At 40.2% G+C, this 27361-nt stretch overlaps 1 protein-coding gene across 1 annotated transcript; it reads right to left on the bottom strand.

Moving 5' to 3' along the window:
• Window positions 1–15956: 15956 nt before the first annotated feature.
• On the bottom strand, window positions 15957–22381 carry LOC124871599 (C-type lectin domain family 4 member E-like). Its single transcript, XM_047371038.1, has 6 exons — window positions 22194–22381; window positions 21999–22100; window positions 21367–21519; window positions 20923–21062; window positions 16971–17074; window positions 15957–16251 (listed from the first exon to the last, which is right to left on the bottom strand). Exons 1-6 carry the CDS (start codon window positions 22261–22263, stop codon window positions 16089–16091), a joined length of 732 nt encoding a protein of 243 aa, XP_047226994.1. The 5' UTR covers window positions 22264–22381; the 3' UTR covers window positions 15957–16088.
• Window positions 22382–27361: the final 4980 nt, after the last annotated feature.

Below are 27361 nucleotides of genomic sequence, written 5' to 3'. Positions count from 1 at the left end.
GGTTCTTTAAAGAGCAAATAAATGATGCATGAGTGCAGGGATGAGTTTTCTGGGTGGCTGGGTGCAGCTGTGTCACAGAGGTGCCCATGTCTGGCACCAACAAGGGCCTGACAGGTTCTTTGGGCTCCTCTAAGCCGGCAACCTGGTTTGTCACCAAGGATGGTTTGCTGCTTGCACCCAGTGGTGTTTGCACCTCCGCCTGGACCCAGAGTTGGTCCTGGTGGCAGTCAATGAGTGGGGCCAGCCTGTCCAGCAGGTCCTGGCCACCAAGAAAAAGCTCTTTGTTTAATGTGCACATATAGATGGGGTGCACCAGAGCCATGTCTTCGAGTGTGATGTCCAGCTCCACCCAGCTAGTGATGCATGATCGGTTTTGTGTGTGGCTGGTGATGCTTATATCACAAGCGTCGGCCTGAAATGGTTCATTGAAGGAGAGCATGGCTCTACTCAACTCCTCAAACGTGATTGAGCACATCAGGTTGATCGCTGATCCTATTTTAGAATAGAAACTCAGTTGGAAACGTCCTCCTATCATGATCACACAGTATAGATGACGTGCATGTCCATTTTGGTTCAGTTTACCTGAGAACCTTGGAAAGATGGCTTGTGGTGTTTCTCCTGGGGAGGTCCCAAGGGGTACTTGGAGTTTCCCAGGTTTGTCTCCCCATCCGATCAGGTAGACTCTGATGGCTGTGGAGACTGGGTCCACGCCTAATCATGCTGACGGGAAGTTTGGGTCTGGTTTAACTGGAGGGTCGGCTTCCTGTTTCAAGGGTTGTGGGGGTGTGGTGGCCTGACGCACCGCTTCTGTCACCATCTTACGTAAGGCCTCCTCCATCTCTTTCCCCATAATCCCTTCTGCGTGTCGGTTCCACCCTTTTCCATCAGGTTTACCTTTAGGCTTCACGTGATGGTCAGGTCGTCTGTTCGACCGGAAGTGGTCCGGCAACTTTGACTGTGGTTGGTATTCAGTACCAACCCCCCAGTCCAGCTGACTACGTTGTTCCCTGAACCTGTTCTTCACATGGGTTCTGGTTGAAGGCATTTCCTGATCTTCCAACGCAAGACTGTTCCTTTCTGCATGTATCCGTAAAACCCTAGCCTCGCCCTCTGGTCCCTTGGTTGGGCGAGCACGTGTTTCCCACGCCATCTGAGCATATTTGCAGATCTCTTGCATGCTCATGGCCTTGGTTCTGCAATACATAGTAACATCGTATCGCACACTTTCATGAAGGTTGTGGAGGAACAGGGATTTAAAAGCATGTTCCTCCTCAATGCCGGGCGCATTGCGTCCTTGGAAGTAAACAGCTCTCAAGCGCTGGTAATACTCCCTGGGTGCTTCGCTTTTCTTCTGCTGGATAGTGAAAGCACCAAGTGTGGCGGAGGCCCGGTCCGTGTACACAGAATATTCTTCCCTTAAAGCTTCGCAAAGGGTTGAATAACGGTCTCGGACTGCGGGTGTCAGGCTCTCCATGAAAACATGGTCGCTCCTAGATGTTGTCTTCCAGATGAGCTTCAGTTTTTCCCGTGCTGTACAAATCTAGAAGACAGCGTTCAACTTCCCTAAGATAATCATCAATGTTTGATTCTGCATTATTAGGGTCGAAACGCTCTATGTCTTTGGCAAGAGACTCAAGCTGGCGGGTGCACAATCCACTCTCAGGGATTGGTCCCGGCCCATCTGAGTCATCATCGGAGAGTTCATTCCGGCTGCACTCAGGGGGTATCAGTGCATCACGCCTCATCCTCGGAGGAGGCAGTGGAGGCTGCTCCCGGTACAACGGTGGGCCCTGTGCTTCCCGGACTCGGGTCCTGGGCAGCGGTTGAGGGCGGTAGGAACCACCTGAATCCCAGGGGCGGCTTTCCTGTCGCCTTGGCGGAGGTGAGGGATCATAGAGGACCGTACTGCGAGTCAAGTTTGAAGGCTGGAATTTAAACTCATTTAGGTTGATTATTTGACTAACTGCTGGTGCTAGTCCTTGACTTTGCTAAAACATTTGCTCAGGGGTAAGATTTAAAGGTATATTCTTTTATAGGAAGGTATATTCTATTTTTCTTTCTCACACCTTAAACTTTCCTGAGAAAGAGAACCAAATGAGTATACTAAAAGAATCCACATTTTCCACAAGGTTGTGCTGAATCACAAAAAGGATAAAGGGAAAACGTACGTGAAATTTGGAAAAGTTCCATGAACCTTCAGTTTGTTTGCCATTCAAGCTGATCGAAACTGAATCCTCAGTGTATTTAGCCACAAAAGTCTGTCAAATGTAAAGCAAAAATTCTGTTTCGACCACAATACAATGTGTGCACTTTAGTGCCGTGCATTTTTTGCATGAATGGCACCTTTGTCCACTTTTTTATACAAATATTATTCGTCACACTGTAGCATATGATACAATACCATTTTGAATTAAAGCACATTAAAAGAGCAACAGGGCCAACCAAAGTGCTGTACAATAAAAAAAGAAGCATGGGATGCAGTATAAAATACATAAAACAGCAGAGGTAAAAAAGTGAAAGAATCACAATACCTAGAATAATAAAGATACAATGAGGTTAAGAAAAACTCACAATGGGTCGAAGGCCAGGGAATACGAATATGTTTTTTTAAACAAGATTTAAAAACAGTGAGAGAGGGAGCCTGCCTAGCATGTAGTGGTAAATCATTCCACAGTTTTTGACCTGCAACAGATAAGGCTCTGTCACCTCTTAGCTTATATTGTGTGCGTGAGATCAGTAAAAGCATCTAATCTGCTGACCTCAGAGAGCGCTGTGGGTCATTTGGCTACAGCAGACCAAGCGCTCTCTGAAAAGGTTAGTGCCTTCATTCAAAGTTAATTCTGCTTCTCAGTTCAATCCAGCCACTAACCTAATCCTCTCCTGCTGTTTAGAACTATTCAGGTGTCTGGCAACGTTGTGAAACTCGTTTTCCCACACATTACTGTTCCTCTTTACAATCACTTTTCTGCTCAAAGTTTCCTCTCTTGGAATCTATATTTAAATTCATGTCAAGTCTGATAGTGTTACACTCTTTTCATATAATGACACAGTTTAGATGAGTTTTCTCTCTCAAGGACCTGCTCACTTGTGCTCCCATAATAAAAAAACACCAATTTACGCATCAAGTATAGACAGAGCTTTTAATGAAGAATAGACGAGTAATCTCAATCACAATATAGAACCTATTCATTGACAATATCTTTGCATCCTTCAATCAGTTAATACTTTTAACATTCCTAACTCTCTTTTTTCTTCTTTTTTTTTTTCCAGATTCTTGCAGCTTCACAGTTTTGTAACAGCTTCTTTTGCCATCTCAGCCACCCAATTTTCTCTTAAACTTCATTTTAAAACTTAATCCAGGCTCCAAGGGGGTTATTAGGAAAGTATACTCCTTAAGTACGTATAATTTGGAAGACTTGACATCAAGAAACCAATGGCAGGATGATTTGGTGCTAGAGCTTACTAAGGAGACCTGGGAGAATGCTCTAGATAAAATACATTTTTCTTCAATCTGTTTGAGGCAGGTAGGCATTCAATTCAAGGTTGTACATCTCCTTTACTGGTCTGAAGTTAGACTTGCAAAGTTCATGCCTAGTATTGATCTCAGCTGCGACCGACGTAGGCAAGCACCAGCCACCCTTACACATATGTTTTGGTCTTTTTCGATGCCAAGCAATTTTTAGCAATTAATGTTAAAAACTTTTTCAGATATACATGTACCTATGTAGCCCTCTGCCATCACTGCCTTATTTGGAATTACTCCACAGAGCACTCATTTTAGTCAGCAGGCGAACAGTATGATAGCTTCTGTAAACCAGGCGACACATACTTCTCAAGGGGAAAGAAAGACTCACCCCAACCTTTAAGATGTGGATCAATAACCTTCTTCACCATTTGGTATTAGAGAAGATTCCCTCCTCTACAAGAGGGTGCATTCAAATAGTCTATGCCATATGGAAACCTTTCTTAAAGCATATAGAGAAACTGGACATCACTAAGGTTGGCTGTTTGTATGAATGACTCTGCAACATATATATTACTTGATTTATATGTGATGTTTCGTGTAATGTGTGTAAGATTGTTGATGTATGCAAGACCAAGTAGGTCAAGCTGTCAAGTAGTACGATGAGGCTTTTTTTTTTTTTTGAGGGATGAGATTTGGTTGGGGGGTTGGTATAGTTTCCATGTTCTTGTCCATGTTTGTTCTACTACTGCATATATATAATCAATAAAAACGCTTGGAGCAACAAAAAAAGAATCAAACAAAATAGAAATATATAAAAGCACTTAAGAACATGGAAGAACTCTGTACAACAGCTCATAAAACGTATACAAGTGTAATACACATAAAGAAAAGTTACCTGTTAACAGAACACAGTACTTGTTCATCGGGGTTGTTTATCACCACCAGATGGGCGTCTTTTTTTATGCAGTCATCTCTGCCGCTGTCTCAGGAACCACATCCAGACACAAGATAACAAGAACCACCAAACATTGCCCATCCTGCAGGACATGCTTCTTCTAAAATAACCATCCAAAAATATACATTGAAACTGTTTCCCCGACTTCTCTTCCAGACATTGAAAGAAACTAAATAAATCTTTTTACAGTAATGAAGACCTAATCTTAAATTTATTTATTTATTTACTATTTATTCTTTATTTAGTAACAAATTTCATATTAAGTCACAAATGTAAAATATATTTTTTTCAAATATTTAAGATTTAAAGTTAAAAAAAAAATTGATTTTCATACAGAAACCCAAAACAAAAAGATTCTGTCTCCATAAAACAGGTTTTCTCACAAGTAGCTGAGGACATTACTTTTTCTGAGCCTTGACAGCTCTTCAACCATGTCAGTGAGACTGGCATTCAGACAGTCTCTCTCTTCAGTCATGGAGAAAAGCTTGGTTGAGAAAGCTTCTGCCAAATTGCCACAGTGATGAGCTAAAATGAACAAATATAACTGGTAATCCAACATGAACCCACTGCTGTTTCAGTTGTTAAAATAATCTGAAAATAGAATCTTTCCAAATGGGGGTGTGCACCCAGTCTGGATTCTCAAAGAGAGGAATTAATTCTTTAAGTTCAACAATTGCAATCTGCTGTGATGTTTTTGTCTCATAACATACAGGAGGCTCTAACCGAAGAACCAACGGGAGAGACTCTGTAACAGATTGCACCTGGGGACTGGATATACAGATAGGTGTCCTACAGATCTTGGATGGACCCCAAGTGGATTGGACCTTTTAAGGAAGCTCCACCACATACAGTGTGAATGTTTGGTTGGTTGAGGGACAAACTAAGGGAGAGCCATCATCTAAAAGAAACCTCAGAGAAATCAGAAAGCACCTGAGGGAGTACATGCAAATAGGTTCAATTGGATATCTTTGGACCTAGCGGTTTGGTTGCTTCAAAAGAGAGAACATGATAAAAAAATAAGAAGAATTCTATTTGCTGAATTTAAAGTTTGAAGGAGTGTGTATCAGTAAATTTGAAGGAAGCTCTTTGCTTTGGAACCTGGTGGTCCATCACATTGGGAAGAAGGATTTCTAAAGTATGAATAGCCAAAAAACAACTCTGAGGCATCTAACCGCCAACTGGGTGCTGTAGCTCGGACAGGCGGAAATTACGAGGGGTCTGAAAGAAAAGTAAATTTGCCCCCCCCATTAATTATTAGAGGAACCTATATTTAAAAAAAATATTGAAGTGAAAATACAAAAAGGAAATCTGCCATTTATCTTGGAAAAGAAAAATATGCATTTATACCTTACCCCCCACCAAAAAAAATTATTGGTACATTAGATTGGTCCATGTACCAAAGGAGAGGAGCTGTGATCTTAAAACAAAAGACATGTCACACATTTTAATTACTTCCAATTCTCAATAAAATTAAACACAATATTTGGAATCAGACCATATTTTATTCAGCTCGTTACTTCGATTGAATCTTGTGACACACTGTTTTGCAATGCGGAAGGAAGGAGGTGAATGTTGCGGCTGGCTGAAGGCCGAATGAACAGAGTAGAGACAGAGGAGAGAAGTCAGAGAGAGAGAGAGAGCAAATTACAGCAGATATGATAGAGAAACAAATTGAACTAAAACAGCAATAGCACACGAAATGCCAAAACTATTTTTGAATATGGCTGAGTTACTTGATGTGAAATTTGCCAATTCTGATTCAGGTGCTAACAATTGTCCTCAGCTGACGTGTGGTTTTTCCAAGTGTTGAATTTTAATTACTATTAATCTGATTATTAAATACATGGCATTTCAATCAGGTTAAGTACCAATTATTCAGTAATCTGTATACAGTACTGAAAGAGTTTCATCTGGATTTTGTACAACATTATATGTCACTTTACCTTTGGCGTCCACCCAAATAATTGCTCTTGAGAAATCTCTCTGTTTATTCCCCTGCCCTGCAACAAAAAATTAAATTGGATATCTGCCCCTTGGTATCAGTATGAGAACCTTATACTGGTCCATGCCTAGAGCAGGCTGTCTCAGCATTGTGAACATTTGTTGTGTACTGCAGCCTGTAATGAGCAAGCTTTGTACTTTAAAAATGTGTTTAAATTGTGATGTTTGTTGCAGAAGGGTTTAAAACCAAAGAAAGTGAAGCAGCAGAGTTTATTAGGCCCGAACAGGAAGCCTGCAAGCCTGCAAGAAGCCTGCAAGGGCCTATTGTAATCGCTCCGTTTATTATAATTCAGGCGACAAATGAATTGCCTTTTTTGCAGCTTTAACATGTTCAAAAACTCATAAAATTTGGCAGAGCCATCAGTTGTGTGTGAAATTTACGTATTTTAAGGGTTTCTCCAAAGTCGCCATAAAAATGGCCCTGAAATCTTGAAAAAAGCTTCCGCATTGACCTTACTTTATCGTAGAGTTATGAAATTTGGTACACTTTTAGAACTCCCCGAGATCTACCTAAAACTCTCTTGCACCCACATCCTAAACCAAACACTTCAATCTTGGATTGAAGTTTTGATTTTGACCCCATTTTTGCCGTTTATAGCCTCCGTATTTGATTGAACTCCTCCTGAGATTTTGATTGATCAGCTTGAAATTTGGTCAGTTTGCTCAGAAAGGATGGGGGATCTAAAGTTATAAAAATTGTGACTTTTTGAGTATGTTGAGGGGGCGGAGTCAGGCCTCAAAGTTTGATGACTCGCCAAAATTTTAATTATTATAGTTCTTACAAAGAAAGTCGCAGAGACACCAAACCTTCTGGTATTGATCCACATCTGGCCCCAAACAATATTCAATGGTCAAATCCTGACATCATCTAAGCCCCGCCCCCTGAGAACAGGAAGTGTCATGTTTTACTGTGAAAGGTCCATATTTGATCCCCGTCACCTAATCAACACGAAACTGTCTCCAGTGACAGATAACAAGATGGTCTAAGTTGGTCTCCAGTACTAAGAGTTTTGGCTGAAGGGTGTGGCCGTGGCAGTGCAGCGAAGCCCGACGTTACGCTATGGCCTTACGTTTGCTTCTGATTTCCACATTTTGGATAGGCACCAAATTCAATAGGATTGATATTGGTCCAGCCCCTTACAGATATCCAGTGAAATAATTGGTAGGCGTGGCCTAATTGCTCCACAGCGCTCTCTAGAAGCACTAAAACAACCAGCCCCAAGGCATGCTTTGTCCGAGGTTTATGAAATTTGGTACACATATGTAACTTCTCAGGACTAACAAAAAAAGTCTCTTGGACCCATTGTGCAAACCCCACAGGAAGTCGGCCATTTTGGATCAAAGCCGCCATTTTCTCTCATTTACACACGTCATATCTGAGCAAACTCCTCCTACAGCTTTTAACTTAGACACTTAAAAATCATGTGAACCGGTTGGGCAAACTCCCATGAACCCTCGAGCACCCTGTAGAGGGTATAGAGCTGGTCCAGTGTTCCACAGCCGGGACAAAAACCATACTGCTCCTCCTGAAGCCGAGGTTTGACTATCGGCCGGACTCTCCTCTCCAATACCCTGGCGTAGGCCTTACCAGGTAGGCTGAGGAGTGTGATCCTCCTGTAGTTGGAACACACCCTCCGATCCCCCTTCTTATGAAGGGGGACCATCACCCCAGTCTGCCAGTCCAGAGGCACTGTCCCCGACCGCCACGCAATGTTGAAGAGGCGTGTCAACCATGACAGCCCCACAACATCCAAAGACTTGAGGTACTCAAGGCGGATCTCATCCACCCCTGAAGCCTTGCCACCGCGGAGCTTTTTAACCACCTCGGTGACTTCAGCCTGGGTGATGAAGGAGTCCAACCCCCAGTCCCCAGCCTCTGTTTACACCAGGGAATGCGTGATGGCAGGATTAAGGAGATCCTCAAAGTACTCCTTCCACTGCCCAATAATGTCCTCAGTCGAGGTCAGCAGCCTCCCACCCCCACTATAAACAGTGTTGGCGAAGTACTGCTTCCCCCTCCTGAGGCGCCGGACGGTTTGCCAGAATCGCTTCGATGCCAATCGGTAGTCCTTCTCCATGGCCTCACCGAACTCCTCCCAGGCCCAAGTTTTTGCCTCGGCCACAGCCCGGGCCGCAACACGCTTGGCCTCACGGTACCCGTCAGCAGCCTCAGGAGTCCCACAAGCCAACCACAGCCGATAGGACTCCTTCTTCAGCTTGACAGCATCTCTTACTGCCGGTGTCCACCACCGGGTTCTGGGATTGCCACCGCGACAGGCACCGCAGACCTTACGGCCGCAGCTACGGGCAGCAGCATCGACAATAGATGCGGAGAACATGGTCCACTCGGACTCTATGTCTCCAACATCCCCCGGGATCTGGTCAAAGCTCTCCCGGAGGTGGGAGTTGAATACATCCCTGGCCGAGGGCTCCGTCAGGCGTTCCTGGCAGACCCTCACTATGAGCTTGGGCCTGCCAAGTCTGTCCAGCTTTCTCCTCCTCCAGCGGATCCAACTCACCACCAGGTGGTGATCAGTGGACAGCTCAGCACCTCTCTTCACCCGAGTGTCCAAAACATGCGGCTGAAGGTCTGATGATACGACAACAAAGTCAATCATTGACCTCCTGCCTAGGGTGTCCTGGTGCCAAGTGCACTGATGGACACTCTTATGTTTGAACATGGTGTTCATTATGGACAATCCGTGACTAGCACAGAAGTCCAATAACAAAACACCACTCGGATTCAGATCTTTGAGGCCATTCCTCCCAATCACGCCTCTCCAGGTGTCACTGTCGTTTCCCACGTGGGTGTTGAAGTCCCCCAGCAGAATAATGGAGTCCCCGGGAGGGGCACTATCCAGCACCCCCGACAGGGACACCAAGAAGGCCGGGTACTCCGCACTACCGTCTCGGCCTACGGGCCGAGTGGTAGTGAGGAGTACCTATCCCCAACCCGAAGGCGCAGGGATGCGACCCTCTCATCCACTGGGGTAAACCCCAACACGAGACGGCTGAGCTGGGGGGCAACAAGCAAACCCACCCCAGCCCACCGCCTCTCCCCGTGGGCCACTCCAGAGTAGAAGAGAGTCCAACCCCTCTCAAGGAGATGGGTCCCAGAGCCCACGCTGTGCGTGGAGGCGAGCCCGACTATTTCTAGTCGATATCTCTCGACCTCCCGCACAAGCTCAGGCTCCTTCCCCCCAGCGAGGTGACATTCCACATCCCTAGAGCCAGCCTAAGCATCCGGCTGGCCTGGGAACGCCTTGGGCTCCACCCGGAGGAGCTGGAAGAGGTGTCTGGGGAGAGGGACGTCTGGGTGTCTCTGCTGAATCTGCCGTCCCTGCGACCCAGTCCCAGATAAGCGGAAGACGACGAGTACAAGTACGAGTATGAGTACTTAAAAATCAATGATTATAGTCTTAAGGCATTGAGGATCAAAGTTATCAAAAGCTTTTTGCTACATGAAAGTATATGGGTGTGGCCAAGCCTCAAAATTTGACGTCTCGCCATAAAACCCGAAACTGTTATAGTTCCTACAAGGAAAATCACAGACACATGAAACCTTCTGGGATTGATCCATATGACACCCTGATCAATATTCAATGGTCAAATGCTGACATCATCGAAGCCCCGCCCCCTGAGAACAGGAAGTGTAATGTTTCACTTAGTGTGGTCCATGTTTGATCCCCTTTACCTAATCAACATGAAACTGTCCCAAGTGACAGATAACGTGACGGTCTAAGTTTGTGTCTAGTACTGACTGGTTTGGCTGGAGGGTGTGGCCGTTGCGGCGTGGCAAACTCTGATGTCACACCATGGCCGTACGTTTGGCTCTAAATTTCACATGCATGGCCCCATTTACTCCAAACTGAATATGGCCCCAAACACCTGTATTGGATTACATTGGAATTTGGATCAACAGCGCCCCCTAGGACACTTCAAACGCTATATCTCCCTCATACATCATCCGATCCACTTGAAATGTAATATACATGATCATGAGTTAATGATGGACATGTTGACACAGTGAACTGATTACATCATTTTAGCCCCACAAACAAACAAACAAGTGAGTGCAGATTACATTAGGAATGTCCGATTTACTCCAAACTGATTATGGTTGATCTTTGTCAGCCCCCAAACAGCTCTATTGGATTACATTGGAATTTGGATCAACAGCGCCCCCTAGGACATTTCAAGTCCTCCATCTCCCTCATACATCATCATATCCACTTCAAATGTAGTGTACATCATCAGGGACATCATTTCAGCCCCACCCACTAATAAACAAGTGAGTGCAGCTTCCATCTGGAAGGTCGGATTTCCCCCAAATTTTGAATACTTCTCGCCAGACCAGAATTCTGCATGAGTGAAGATCATGACATGACGCTCACAGCGCCACCTAGAGGCGACATTTGGAATTGAACGGCGGCCTCATTGGTGGCGTGCAGCTGGCGATGCCAGGATCCCGCGGTCGCTGCACAGGCCGAGTTGCACTGAGGTGCGAGGGCCTTCAATGCAGCTTGCAGCTTTAATTCTGTTTGTATTCAGACAGTGAAGAACATGAGCAATAATTTAGGACAACCAGACTCACCATGGATGCCAAAAAAGATTAGTCCAGCCAACAGGAGAGTCCCCAGGAGAGCCAAAAAGATGATAGCACTCAAATAGAGGCTCTTTTTAGAGTTGTCTGAACCTTAACAAAGAAGACATGCAAATCAAACCCAATGAGCTGTATAGCAATAGTAAGAAAAAAACCTTAGTCTTTTCCCCTCTCATTCTTACCGCCTAGGATTTTTGCTGGAGCTTTGGAGACAGGTTTAGAAGGTTTAGCATTGATATAAATTTGCTCCATCGGTTGCTGCTCCTTTGCTTGATTGTCAGATCTGCAACAACAGCTTTGAGCAAAAGATGTCTCATTCGATCAGGTATTGTTTGAGGAAGTCACACATATGAGTGGTGAAAAAGCCTTTTTTCTAGAACAAGGCACAGTTCTTGAATAGTAATAATGTTTCCTTAATGTTTCCTTAAAGAAGATGCATTAAATTAAAATGATATTGCTTTTACCGTAGAGATACATGGAAATGGTGATTGAAAATGACTAAAAAGGATACCTACACATCTAAATCCACTTTTTATTCAGTTGATTCTGATTAAATATTTTCACAATTGCCTTCCATGAATCCTGATTAGTGCCGTGAACATAAGAAAAAAACTTAAACCTAAACAGAATTTACTGAATAATTTTTTTTGTGGACCTATTACTTATCTTTGATTTTCTTTCAGCATAAATCTACACAAGTTCATCAGTTGATACTATGTAAAATGTTTATGTTGGGATTGTGTTCATGAAATAATATAGCAAATACAGCTATAAATGCATAAAATGTAATGACATATAATTTCAATATATCTAGTGTCATAGCCAACCTCTTTCTCTTTTATTAAATTCTGGTTGGCACTGACACTTTTTCTATGTGACTGAACAAAGTCTACCAGTACACTGAAATGAGGAGACATGGATTCCCAGTCATCCGGAACATGATACTCCTAAGTGCACAGATGGCAAATGGACTCTGTCAGAGTTAGACACACTGATAAACTCAGAAAAGGTATGAATGAAGACACAAACGAGTCAAAGTTATCTTTGGCTGGCCAGGGAAAGACAGTCCGCTGCTAATCAGTGATTTTCTGCTCTCTCAGAGGGGCTGCTCTCTGAACCAGCCTTTAATTGAAGAAAGGAAAAATGCTCATGTTATAACATTGTGGGTGTGACCACGCACAGTTTTACAAATACAAGTTCTATCCAGATACTGATACAGCACACACGTCCACACACTGGCACTTAAGGACACGAAGATTGGCTGGAGTGCAAACAGTATTCTTCCCAGGACACCCCCACATGCACACAAGTTCCTGCTCAGCCTGCATAGCAACCACCCAAGATAACAACTCTGTTAATAGTTCATAAAACACTTAAGATAAATGTGAAAAGTATTCAACCACTTCTATCAAAGTTCACAAAACTAAATAAATGAAAATGTATTTTTATGATAAATCTAAAAAACCTTTTTAAACTAAGCAATGATAATTTATGTAAAATCTTTCAACAGACTCGTTTGCATTTCACCCAAAAGGCTTCTTTAGTTCTGAACATAGGTTTGAAGTATCAGTATTCAGTCCTCCCAGGCTCCGCATCATTCTTCCACTCTAACCACCATTAATCAAACAGTAAACAACAATCTTGATCCAGTTCCCAGTTATCCCCATTTATCTTCTGAGTACTTACCTGTCCTCCTTTCCCATACAGTGCTGAGCCTCCAGTCCCGGTTCCAGTCCCACATCACTACCTGTCAAAATAAATGTCTTAAACCTTTCTCCTGCCTCCTGAGTGTCATTCTGCATGTGGGTCAAATCAGTAAAGAAAACAATGACAATTGTCTTGTCTCTGTTGACCTTTCTTCTCTCTAAGGCAAACCTTCATCTCTCTAAATTCTCCTCCACAAAATTCTCCTACTTTCAGCACAGATTACTATGTTGTCAGCAAATATTAATGGCCACAGAGGCAAGGCAAGGCAATTATTTATATAGCACATTTCAGTAGCAAGACAATTCAAAGTTCTGTACATAAAAAGAAGAGAAAGACAAAAGGATAAGCAACATTGCAGTGGTATGGAGGTAATTAAATAATTAACAAACACAAATAAAGAGAATAAAAATGAATGATTAAAATGATAAGATGGAAATACAAATGATATAAAATGAAAAATGAATGATAAAATGATTGATAAAAAAATACAAACACACCCACACCACACACACACTCCCACCCCCCTTTGGCTGGTTTATTAATATGACACAAGTGTCATATTAGTCATTTTAATAATTCTTGGAACCATCAGGCCAATATTCTGTAAGTGCTTTATTCCTCAGAACTTTCTGCTTTTCTGTTGAATTGGGGAAACGTTTGCAGCTTTTGTATGCTTAGTTTTGGCCCTCTAACTGTAGTTCATGAAAGAGGAAGTGAAGCATACTCTGAACTTTCATTCTTGCATTACTGCACAATTCGATGAATGTTTTTTTCATACAGAAACTTATTTTTGTTTTATATTGGGTTTCACAGCTGTTGTGAAAGAGGCATAAATACACTTTCAAAGGTTATACCTGCTTCTGGCACTTAAGCCCTCCTTTTCATTCATTAGTTTATATTTAACACAGATGTTTCTGTACACTATACTGGCTACTTTGTTATGGCATTCTATATATTCTTTTCCTGCCAGTGTCTTGCAGTAAGATGCTGGATTGTTTCTGTGGCATCTTTGCACAGCCTGCACCTGGGATCTTGCCTAGTGCGGTAGATCTGGGCCTCTATTGCTCTGTTGCTAAACATCTGCTCCTGCGCTGCCATGATCAGTACTTCTGTTATGTCCTTCAGACCAGCCCACTCTAGCCATTGGTAGGATTTGGTCATATTAGCCACTTCAGCTATCTGTCGGTGGTACATCTTTTGGAAGGGGTTTCCCTCCCATGATGGTTCCTCAAACTACTTTTCCTTCGGTTTCCATTTTCTGACACATTCACTTAGCTTTTGTGATTTTGTTTTCACTTCCTGTGTAATTAATCTCTATACTGTATAATTTTCACTTTCTGTAACGACATAAAGATATTACACTTCAGCATAAGCACATAGGCACAAACATATAGATTATAATAAAGAGAAGTGAAACCAACAACACCCTATGTTTATGTGTGAACATTTATCTTAGGTTCTGGAAGAACTTTGAGAAGTTATTTTCCCCGTAATCTAAACATAACTGCTTTAGTTTCGTTTAACCATATGTTGGCTCATTTTAGTCAAAAGGCCAAATAATTGCTCTGTAAAACTGAAATCTTATTATCCATTCAGCGTTTTACTTGTTTACAAGACATCTGATTGATTATAAATGTAGATGACCCATTTTACCATTATAACACACCCAATTAGGCATGTTAAGACTGGTGACAGGTGAAGAGCATAACACAGATAATAAATAACACAATTCATTATGGCCCCCATGGTGGGTGGCATATGTTTGGCAGCACAAAAACAGTGTTCTTAAAGTTGACGTGTTAGAAGCATTTTAGCGGGTTTGACGGACCACAGACCAATGAAAGAAGCCAGTAAAGTTTATTCTGTCCTGATGAATGACATTTTCTTGTACATCCTACATGGCTGGATGCATATGTGTCACTTACCCGGTGAACATTTGGCACCAGTATGAACTATGGGGGGAAGCAAAGTCAGTGGATGACGTGATGTTTTGGGTAATGTTCTGCTTGGAAATCATTGGTAATGCCATCCATGCAAATGTTACCTTGAGTTGTGCACCCTCTCTAAGCACTACTGCAGACCCTGCACATCTTTTGACAGGAATGGTGATCCTTGATGGCTGTGACCTTGTTCAGCAAAAGAAAACTCCCTGGCCAAAGCACAATAATTTCTGGGATACACGATTTATAATTTTTGTGTAATGGCTGGACATTCCCATGCGGTTTATACATATATCTAATTTCTTGTAAAGATCCTAAGGGCTGGACTGTACTACTTCATTTTGAATATGTACACCTCAGATTTCCAGTACAAGTCCTGTTATGTGTAGAAATACTAAGATGATTCTACGGTTGTTGCGTGTGTCAGAAAGGGGAGGCAGTGGATAAATGCTCACCTGGACAACAGTGTGGACTGGAGAGAAAACAGTGAAGCTGTCTACAAGAAGAGACACAGAAGACTGTACTTCTTGAAGATTAGGTCCCTAAATGTTTGCAGTGAGATGCTGAAACTCTTTAATGAGCTGCAGTGAGCAGAGATTCCAGTAAATGAAACTCTTTGTTCTCTGTCATGTTGGAAGCTTATAGAGCTATCAACTATGTCTGACCACACATATAAAAGTCTATAGCTTACATTTACATCAGTTAATATGTACATTACTTTATCCAAGACTGTAATGACAGAGTGCTGTCAAGGATGACAACCAGACTCTAACCTTGAGAGAAGGGATAACTAATGAGTTATTCACAACAATGGAGAAGTTGTTTATCTGAGAGAGTTTGGATTTGGTACCTGTGACAAGGACCACTGTATTGTCACTGTTGAGACAATGTTTGAGAACCAGGATCTGATTTCCTATTAGCAATTTGAGAGGGAGGCAATGGGTTGGGTGAACAGGTAGAACTGGGTGTCATCCATGTAACAATGGGAAATGAATATCGTATTTGCAAAAAATATTGCCAAGAGAGAGCAGGTAGATAATCAACAGAAGATGTCCAAACATAGAGCTTTCAGTTACCCTACAAGTTAAGGGGATGGATGTGGCATGAGATGTAAAAAATTCTAATGTGTACACTACATTTATGGTATATTTTTCAGCAGTAGAAAATGGTATAAATATCCTTTAAAAAGAATACTTATACTAGAAGGAAGGAATGATACAAGGGAGGAATGAAGAAGGACAATAGGATGGAAAGAAAGATGGAAGTACACAATGTAGAAGGAAGGAAGGAATGAAACAAAAAACCTTTATTACGAGCTCCGAAATGTGTTCTACAATAACACATATTTAAATACAGCATTAAAGTGAAACTTTAAAGATATGCTTTGGTTAAAATACTTTGACATATAGATATTTGTCAAGCAGTGAACAGCGGTAGTTTCTCACAGATCCACAGGAGAGAAGTTGAACATGAAATGTCGTTCCACAATGAGCTTTCTTCAGTTTTAAGATGTGCACAGTCCTCCTCACCCCACTTTGGGTCTCCAAGACCATTATCAGGCTGATTGTTTTCCCAGAACCTGCCATATTTGTGAAGAAGAGTGTCATTCCACAAATTATCTAACATTTAAAAAAATTATTTACCTAAAAACAGTCAAAACTAAAACCCCTAATATGATTTTATTGCCCTGAATTGTTGGTGAATAATTGAAGTAAATGAACAGTAAAATACAACTAAAATGTGTATATCATAATTTTATTTCCTGACTACTTTTAACTTGGCAAATAAACAAGTTTATGAAACCAGCTGCTCTTTAGGAAGTGCACACCCCAAAAAACCTTATGTTAATCCAAATGTACACTTGAAAAATTATTTACATCTCCAAAACAATTCTTTAAATGGCTCAGTAAATCTACTTTTATCTGATGGTCCATTTGGAGATCTCCTAATGTGCATATTACTCTCACGTTCATCTTCACTGTTTGGTCACAGTTCAACTCTAGAGCTTCTTTACATTAGCAGTTAATAACATGTTGGTTAATGGTAATGCAGCCTTTGATGTTTCACTCTGTTAGTGGAAATGACTACTCTACAGTACAGAACTGAAAGACCTTGCATTTAGTTTTAGAAGTGGGCAAGAAATAAATACCCACGTCTTACTAAACTAAAGTAAATATAAATCCTTTTTTTCATCAGTTTCCATGAAGTAACTTTACACAGTAACACACTTTGACAGAACTGAAAAAACATATTTTATCTGTGTCACTGTAACCAGTTGTACCTGATGTTAACACTTACGCAAGAGTAATAGGAGTTGCATCTACCCACTTCCAGGATCCCTCAGTTTCCTTGTCATTCAAACCAATCCAAGTTTGTGTCTCAGCAAAGGTGGAAAGAAATGTCTGTCAAATATTAACATACAAAAATTGTGTTAGTAAGTAGTACCATGTTAATATGTATGAAGAGTATACTGCTGAATGCACAGCTCACTGGTTTTATCTATTTTCTGGAAAGTTATCACACCAACTGAACCGTCCCACAGAATATATCAACAATAAACAGTATCTTAGGACTTTAGGATCCCGTAGGCAATTGGAAGCCACAGATAGGCCACAAGGAATTCAGCCCTAGCCAAGTACCTAGAGAGTAAGGCAGGTCCCAAAGAACCAGCTGCATGCCATGGACAAAGTCCAGCAACTGTCTGCAGTGACGTGTTGTGAGCTCTGAGGTCAGGAGGGCAGTGACAGACAAGTAATCATTCTACTAAATATAAAAATATAAACATACGCACCCCTGAAATACATCCTTCACCGTATCTCTGCAATATGTTGTCTCGTTTATATGTTGCTTATTTGTGCTGAGGTTTTTTGTGATATCTCAAACTGTATCCTGCTAAGGATAAAGTGTGAAATATGACCTTTTTTCCCTCCCCTTACCTAATGTGGTCTTTCTTCTTATCCTCTTTTTACCTACTAAACTTTTAGATTGCTTAGGATTCATAGATTTTTAGATTTCTTAGAAGGATTGTATTACAACTGTTTCATTACCAGTAAAGGTCAAACATTATTTGTATTTGAAAGTTTGGACTAGAACTGTTTATACCAGTGATCCAGCTTAGAAGGATTAATAGATTTTTACATTATTAGAAAGATTGGATTAGAACCAGCTCTTACCAGTAAACCCCCAAGGATTATTAATGTCATTTGATTTGTTTTTCTGTTGTTTGATTTTCTGTATCATTGTAATGTTTTTCCTTATGTACAGCGCCTTGAGTGCCTTGTTGCTATATAAATAAATTTGACTTGACTTGACTTAACTCTGTTGGGAATATATGGAACAATCAGATCTCTGATGTATGATGGAGTTAGATCATTAAGGGCTTTATATGTGAGGAGGAGAATTTTAAATTTGATTCTGGATTTAACAGGGAGCCAATAAAGAGAAGATAAAATAGGAGAAATATGATCTCTTTTTTAATTTAATCAAAACACTAACGGCAGCATTTTGAATCAGCTGAAGGCTTTTAACTGCATTTTGTGGACATCCTGATAGTAAAGAATTACAATAGTCCAGCCTTGAAGTAACAAATGCCTGGACTAGTTTTTCAGTGTCACTCCTGGACAGGATATTTCTATTTTTTTTTTCTATTTTTGGCAATATTCCAGAGGTGAAAGGAGGAAATCCTAGAAACTTGTTTAATATGGGATTTAAATGACATGCCCTGGTCAAAAATAACACTAAGGTTCTTTACTTTATTACCAGAATTCAATTTAATGTCGTCCACATTAATTGATTAATGAGTATATTGTCGATAAGAGTGACACAGTTATTACTATAAATGACATGCTATTACTATACCTTGTATTGATGAAGACATATGTTTATTTGGGTTTGCATGGGTTTAATATTTATATTCATATTTATATTTATATTTATAGTAATTGTGCCGCTTAAGGTGGCAGCATGTTGGAGTAGCTCAGTTACCTTCACTTTGATATTGTCTTTTTAAGAACTCTAATTCATCTTGTGGTGGATATAACTTTATTTTTTTAGACATGTATCCCCTACGGTATTGGATAATGTGCAGCTGGAAGGATTTCTGCTGATACATTTTTACATTTGTACATTTGTTATGGTGCATAACCATAGCAACAAGGTGGTTTTATCAACCGGAAGCAGCAATTAATAATTCAAAAGCTGAAATAATACTTCAACTAAAATCACTGATGAGTTGAAAAGGAGGCACCGTGGATGCAGAGCAGGAGTAAGAAGAAGAGAGAGGAGGAAGATCAAGCTGTCTCTTCCATCAATTATGATGGGCAATGTGAGATCGTTGGGAAATATGTTGGAAGAACTCCAAGCCCTACAAAGGACCCAGCCAAAGTACCGGGAATGCAGTATTATGTGTTTTACTGGCTGCAGGATCATATCCCCGACTCCAACGTCTCTCTGCCAGGCTTTCTGACCATACGAGCAGACAGGGATTTTTTTTTTAAAGAATTTTTTTGGCTCTAGAGGCTTTTATTTTTGACAGTAGGCAGACAGGAAGGAGGGGCAAAGAGAGGGGGAGACATTCGGCAAAGGTCGCCGGGTCCCGAACCTGGGACGGCCGCTTCGAGGACTATAGCCTCTATATGTGGTCGCGTGGTAACCCCTACACCACCAGCACCGCGCCCCAGACAGGGATTTAAAGAAGAGTGGCAAACGCATAGGATGTGGACTGGCAGTACTTGTGAAAAACAAATGGTGTAATCCAGGACACGTTACTGTCGAAGTGTCGTCTCTGCAGTCCAGATAAAGAACTGTTAGCAATATGTTTTCGTCCATATTATTTACGCAGGGAGTTCACCAGTGTTATGTTGGAAACAGTTTATATTCCACCTTTAGCTGTTCCCAACATTGCATGCGATGTCAACAGCTCAGTTGTTGGTAAGTTACAGAAACAACATCCCAATGCCATTGTGGCAATATCTGGTGATTTTAACCATGCTTCCCTCTCTGCTACACTTCCAACGTTTCAACAGTTTGTCAGCTGCTCTACCAGAGAAAACAAAACATTGCATTTGTTTTACGCAAATGCATCTCTAAAGCAAGACCTCCTCTAGGAAAATCAGATCACAATCTTGTTTTTCTCTGCTCGAAATATAACCCCCTTGATCAGAGACAACACGTAATAAAGAGGAATGTGAGAAATGGTCACAGGAAGCTGAAGAGGCCCTGCGAGGCTGCTTTGAGGGTACACACTGGGACGCACTGTGCCAGCCACATGGAGAAGACATCAATGCCATGACTGTGTGACAGACTATATAGACTTCTGTGTGGTACAGATGAAATTATTTCTTTCACTGATATCTGCAATTCGTCTTCTTTTATTACTTTTTATTACTTTTATTACAGTTTTTCAGATTGCAAAGCTACTTAGGGGCTGCAAGGGGCTCATGTTTAATCTAAAATGTAACTAAACCTAAGCTATTTGTGTCTGATTATAATAACATACAACAGAATTTCAGTACAACCTCCATTAGGGATCGTACTACACCGTCCAGAGTGACAGGTAAAGACAGGAATCACTTCGCTAAGGAGGACAACCTGACTCCACTGAATGTTGGCCACCTCTGCTGTACAGTAACAGTAAATGCAACGACAACATTCCTGACAGCTCGACGTACAGATGCCTTTGAATGATTTTCTGTGTCACCTATGTTATACAAGCCATGAATGTAACTTTCATGTTTTCAGCCAATTAAGCCTGGACTGCAGATATGTATGAATAGATAATGCTCAATAGTCTCAATATGTGATACAGATTAAATTACTTATTATTTATATTTAGTATATCTAACAGAATTTTAAGAATGGACAGGGATATGTTACAAGAAACAATATAAATACAATAACTACATTACTCAACCTAATTAGTTATAATATAAAAGAAATAAACAATCAACTTAAAAGATACTACTGGCAGATGTTGATATAGGAGAAGAAACAAGGTCAAGCAGGTTGCAGCAAGACGGTTTTGCTGCTAGGCAAAAAGGTCCTGGGCCCACGCCACAGTGCTAACCACCAGGATCTGGAAAGCTTCAGTCACCACAGGTGGTAGTCAAAGTGTTGTTTTAGCAGGTGTAGGTCAAAGCAATTGTAGATATATTTTCAGTTTCATTATGTTGGGCCTGTGTAATGCATTGCTAATAAGGTACATAAGTTGCAAATTATTGTTGATAAAAAAATGTCACACTGAACACAGTACCTGTTCATTTTTATTGTTTATCACCACCAGATCTGCTCCTCTTGTTCTGCAATCCTTTCTGCCTTCATCCCAGGAGCCCTTTGTTGTAGACAGGAAGTAACAGGAACAATTGAACATTCTCCATCCTGTAGGACATGTTCCTAAAGGAAAACATTTTATACATTTTTGTTGTTCTTATTGCAAAAAACAAAAACAATAACATGTTTAATAAATGTAGATTAAAGTTGTGCAATGTCATTTACATTTTAGTCATTTAGTCACAAGCCTTTATCTAAAACTCAGGAGAACACAGACACAGAGATAGATCAAGGATTAGGAAACCTGGGGTTGCAGCAAATATTTTTTTTTTCTTTATTGGGGACCCACAGAAACAAAAACCAAGCTAACCAGCAACCCAAAATATCTTTTAATTTCAATAATCTACGGAAGTGCTTTTTAACAAACCTCGAGGCCCGTTTAGCTTTTTAGTCATTTCAGTGAGGTTAGCAGTCAGCAGGTCTCTCTCTTCAATCATAAATGAAAGCTTGTTGTTGCTGTCCTGTAGCTGCTCAGTCAGATTTTCATTGATGTTGGAAAGATCTGCTGCCAGTTTAGAAGCTGAAATAAACCAACAAACATGTTTGCGAAAAGAAAAAGCATCTCATTTATACTTTAAAATGTGTTAATAACTCTTGTCATGTTCATGCCTGTAGAGTTTAAAATGTAGTTACACTGAAAAGAATAACTCGACTGTATTTCCAACAATACATGTATAAATAGTTTGAAAAAGTTAGGAGATCAACATGATGTTATATGAAATGGTGGAAATTTTCCATTGGCTTGTGAATATGGAAGTATTGTTATTTTCTTCAACAAACCCAACAGGCTAAGACTGAAAATCAAACAAAATTATGTAACATACTATATATTTCACCTCAGACTTTTGCAGGCCACTGCAAACCTACAGCTCACCAACTTTTGTTATTTTAAACACAGTAAGTCATTCTGTTTGATTTCAAAGAGGGCTAATACCATTTATATTACATCTACCGAGGGTTTACTCGTTCCAAATTTAGGATAACTTGAACAACACTCACAATAGACATGAAGGGTGATGAGTCCAGCCAGCAGTAAAACATTCAGGATTCCCAAAAATATAATAATACCTACAGAGGCCCTCTTCTTGTAGTTGCTCAAACCTTAACAAACAAAACGAATATTATCTGAACATATTCTATTTTAAAAAATAATGACAAAATACATCATACATTCCTCTGTCAGATCATTCTTACCTCTATTCTCGGATGCAGGAATTTGGCACGCAGGCTTGGCAGATTTCACATTGACGTAAATTTCCTCCATCGCTGATGCTGAAACTGGCTGTTATTTTGAATATTAAGTATAAAATCCCCTGCAGTAGATAAAATAAGTGAACACTGTTGGACAGCGGCCGTGTCCTGTTCAAAACAGGAACTAACACTTTTTTACGGAAGCCCTGAAACACAAGTGAAGAACAAAAATCTTGATTAGAATATTTCGAAATTGTTTTTTTTTCTGTTCTGCCCTAGAAGGCAGTGAGAAAAAAACAATTTTGAGAGGCTTAGTTTTCCAAGTGTTTATCCTTGTAATACTTTCTCTGCCACTACAGTCACTGGAATAAAACCACCAGCCTTCACTAACAACTGTGTTGGTCAAATGGACGGTTTCCAGGAACCAATCTCTCATTTTCTAAACAGTAAAAGCACACAGATAGTTTGCTTGTTGGCCATGCTATGTTGTTATCATACCAAGCTTGTGTATTCATGTACGGTATAGAATTAACTACACTATTGATCACATATATCTGTAGGACAAAGGACAATCGCCCACCATGACTGCTCTTTCTTGGGTCCAAGGCTGTATCTTGCAAATGGCCTTAAAACGTGTTGTCAGTACATGCTTAGGACAAGTGGAAAATTATTTATTTTCTAAGACTTTCTTTTTTTTTCTTGTCTCAAGCCAGGAAAGGCAAGTGAAAAGATTTTTTAGTGGTCTTATTTTTCTAAGTGTGTATTTTTGTAATATCTCTTTTGGCCACAAAAGGGGGCACAGCCAGCTGGGTGAAGGTGAGTGCAGAAAGTTATGTTTTGTTAAAAAAGAAAACATTAGATTAGCTTTAAAGGATGTGTTTGGATGTTTTTATGCGAGAAACTTGACCTTACAGTGCTATATATGGAACCAGTCCTTTAAAAATTAACCTGGTTTTTGATTCATTACGGTGGTTTCTTTTTGCTGCTTCTAGTTATGTAATTAATCATTTTCTAGTTCTTATCTCTATTTTTATTCTGTTTGCTTAATTCCTTAATTAATTTATTTTCAGTGCATCGCAGAATTGGAATCTGGACACTCTAATGACTATGATGGACATTTTCTCTTTAGCATCTTGACTAATTTCCCCCATGTTAGATTCATCAGGTTTCACCTGAATGTTTTGTGAAATGGTTTTCATAAGGCCTGAGCAGAGGCAGTTTTTGTTCTCCAAACTAGTTTTATGAGCTAGCTGTGTGTCAGATGCCTAAATAATTAAAGGGTTATTTGTGCTTTTAAAACAATTCACCTGAAGTCAACCAAAAAGTGTTAAAAAGCACCTGTATCTTTTGCCCTTGTTGCCTTTCAGAGTTTTTATTTGCAGTTGTTGCAAAACAAGGCCTATCATTGGAAAGCATTTACTTTTTTAAATATATTTTCTGACTCTTTATAGATCTGCAGGAGAAAGGTTGCACATACAGCTTTGCATGATTTCCTGTGATATGTTTTTTTTATGACAATTCAAGCTGGCTCTATCGCTCTTGCTCCTAGAGGAAATTTTTAACCCAAACTCCATGTTTAGGGACTGTGGGCAATAAGGCCGGAGTACACGTACATAGGAACATACAAACTCCAGCCAGAAAGACCCAGACCCAGGCTTCAAAACCAGAACCTTCTTGCTGCAAGGTGTTGAGACCTCCACTACCGCATTGCTTTATGGTAAGTCCACAACTCCTTTCTGTATGTGCTTCCTCTGCAAACATTATTTGATTTCTGTGCTTGTGGTGTTCAGTTTGTTTTGTTACACGTCTTTCAAGCATTTTCTGATTTTCTTAATGAGCTATATACCACCTGCCTTATTCTTTTTAATTTTGTGTGTTATTGTTTTTTTTTCCTTCGGCCAACCTGATTGTTTTTTTCTTTACATATGCTTTTTAGGGGCCTTGTACATGATTAGTTGTCTGGGACAAGGAAACAGTTGCATTTTGCAGTCGAATAAGTGGTGTGCGTTCTTGGATCTGGCCTGGAAGGAGTAATTGTCACCAGTGAGAGCTCTCAATCATTGAGTGTTAATCAGACAAAAAAATCTGATCTTTATTCTGGGTACATTTATTCAGTGGTGAAAAAACCCAATGTTACATTTTGTTTTTAACAAAATTAGCATTAATTTATATGTCCCTGGGGTACAGTGGCAGTTTCTGGCACAGGCGAACAGGGCAGACAACCGGGACGTCTTTTTTTCCTTGACACAGGAGGGTAGCACAAGCTCTTCAAAAAAAGAAAAATCATCTGCGACGCAAAAGCGGTTTTCCATTATCTATCAGATCACTGTGTGGGCTAGGAGTTGGCCCTTGCAGCTGCGGGTGCCCCTGCTTGCTTATGATACAAGGCTTATGATACGAGGAAAGACCACAGGGAGGAGCCAGTTCACCTCTGGGTCTCTCAAATGGAACGGATTAGGGGGGTGCAGGGCGGGGGGATTCACTCTACAGCAATGGTCTAAGGAATAAGTGGGCTAAAGTCAGTCACACCTTCGCTTTCTTTAAAAAAGGCACATCTTATTCATAATACTATACATGCCAATAATTCCTACACATTTTTCTGAATTGTGTGAAGGCCTTATAAAAATAAGTGATACAAAACGATTATGAGGTCACAGATGAATTGGTTTAGTCTTTACTTCTGGTTGTGAGTGATGTGTTCGGGGATGGGGAATCTGTTGATTGTTGAGTGTCAAATAAATGCAGAGATGGACCGAAAACGGCCATCAGGTGCTCAATTAAAAAAAAAAAAAAAAAGAAGAAGAAGAGGAGAAATGAGCAAAGGAGAAAGGTATGCAACTATGTTCCCTCTGTATGATTACGACGTCCATGTCATGAATGAAGGGCTAATGTTAGTGGTCTAATGTTAATAAATTAGGTCTTAACTCAACAAACACTAGATCTAATTTCACCATAAGATCATGCTTTGCAACAAAACTGTTACAAGTTCAGGTATTATTTATTTATATCATTAGGGTTAATGCTGGGCCCTGCAATTAGCTAATGAATCATATCTCTAACATTAATTTCAAAGACGAACATTTGCCATTTGCTATAACTCCATTTCGTAACAAAGCTAGTTTAACCAGTCATCACTAAAAGTGTGCCAAGCTTAGAATTCAGGGCAAAATGTAACCAAACAAATTGATTAAATTAAATGAATTAAATTCTCCCTCCCTGAATTAATATAGCATGATTTTCTTTAGTGTTTAGGCTGTACATTTGCCACATTTTTGTATAATGTATTTTTAGGTTCTGATAAGATGTTTTTTATAGTGGTGGTGGCCGAGGGAAGGGGGGGAGGATGTACGCTCGGGGAGTAATTCAATGTAGAACCGCCTCTGCTGGGGTATACACATGACATTATACAGAGGTCCATTACTTTTAGCATCTTGCCACTTAACCTGAATGAGGACCCATATTTATCCTTCCATCGCACTCAGTGGGCCAGTCATGTTTAACAATGAGGAAGAAAAATTGCATCCAAATGAGAGTGGGGTGACGAGACAGAAGTGAAACTTTTTGAAAAGTTTGCACCCTGTTACATTTGTTGTGAAGCACAGCATTTCAGAAAGAGAAACGTGGTGGTCTGAAGCTACTTCACATCCTGGACAACTTTCTGTGATTGATATTAATTATTGATGATAATAATTGATGATTGATGGTTAATTAATACAGAACATCCTGAAGGTGAATGTTTGGGTTATGAATGGGTTATTCAGCCGAATAATGATCCAAAGCCATACTTTGTGCCACTCAAATGACTTGAAAAACAGATTTAATTTCATTTATGATGCTGTGAAATGACCTTAAATAGGCCATTCATGCTTGAAAATTTTGAAATGTAAAATTCAGCAAGAAAGACTGAACCAACATTCCTCTACAGCAACATAAAAGACTCATTGCTAAATTTTGTGCAAGGGTGGAACAATCTTTATTAGGTTTATGGGGCAATTACTTAAGATCAGGTGTTTGGATTGCTCTTTTCCCCTGAGACAAATCAGGTTGTCTTTGTCGTATACTAAAATTTGCTTGACTGAATAAAAGCAAGAACAGAGGAAGTTGGTTAGGATATAAATACTTTCACAGCACATACAGCAGCTACCCCTTTCATCAGGGTTTCTTTTTTTTTTTTTCCATCAGAGACTGGATGTGCAGTGAGTAGCATGAGATAAGAGTCAAATGGATATGCTGTGCAAGTGTCAACTAGCAGATAAAGCAGATAAAAAATATATTTTAATCTTAGAAAAAAGTGATTAAAATAACATGAGCAAAATGGTGAAATTATTGCCTGAAAATTAACAACTTTTAATAAGAGCCAGTTTCTGGCATAGGCAAGATAATATCCTGTATCAGGTCCATAGGCCAGCAGGGGGCCCTCAAGAGTAAAGAATGAATTCTCACAAGGCAGAACATTGCATTCGAAAGGAAATCTTCGATTAAATAAATAAATCAGTTATCATATAGATAATCTAATAACAGAGTTTATTACAAATGTGAATAATAATATATGTTTGTAGACTGGGATTGCATTTCAGGATAGCTGTGATTGGAAATAGATTTCAGGAAGTAAGTAGCCTAAATAATAAATGGGTTTTCCAGTAAACATAACGCTAAGCTTAGTCTAAAAAACTGATTTGTCTCATCTCTGTCTCCTGTTTTTAATGTGTGGAACAGATGCGTTACAGGGTATCAGCTGAGCTGGTTAATTAAATGTGCCCTTGGTTTCACATTGAGAAAGCTACCTAAACTATCAGTTTTCAGTTATTAAAAATGCCTGTTTTTTTTCTTTACTTTTATCTGCTCTTCGCTCTGTAACCTAACTATGGGAATAAAGACAAACTAATTTAAATTGTGGCAACAGCAAATAAAAGTTCAGGAAAGAACAGCAGAAGGACAACACAAAGAAAAAATCTCAAATCCATGTTTTGTCCCCAGGAGTATTTCCTTAATAACAAAATCAAGTGACTGAGCAACTAAAACGTGTCTTGTTGTAAAGTCAGCTTAGAGCTTTCTCGTAACCTCAAAACTTTACTTTAAACTATAAAACAGACTGTCATGGACACAAACTTTGGACAAATTTAATATCAGAAGGTAGATATTTAAAAAAAAATCATGTTCTGTTTGTCATA

The sequence above is a fragment of the Girardinichthys multiradiatus genome, chromosome 7, assembly GCF_021462225.1.
Source record: "Girardinichthys multiradiatus isolate DD_20200921_A chromosome 7, DD_fGirMul_XY1, whole genome shotgun sequence".
NCBI lineage: Eukaryota > Metazoa > Chordata > Actinopteri > Cyprinodontiformes > Goodeidae > Girardinichthys > Girardinichthys multiradiatus.
Note: the sequence above shows the minus strand (reverse complement) of the source record. Positions and strands in the feature narration are given on the sequence as shown.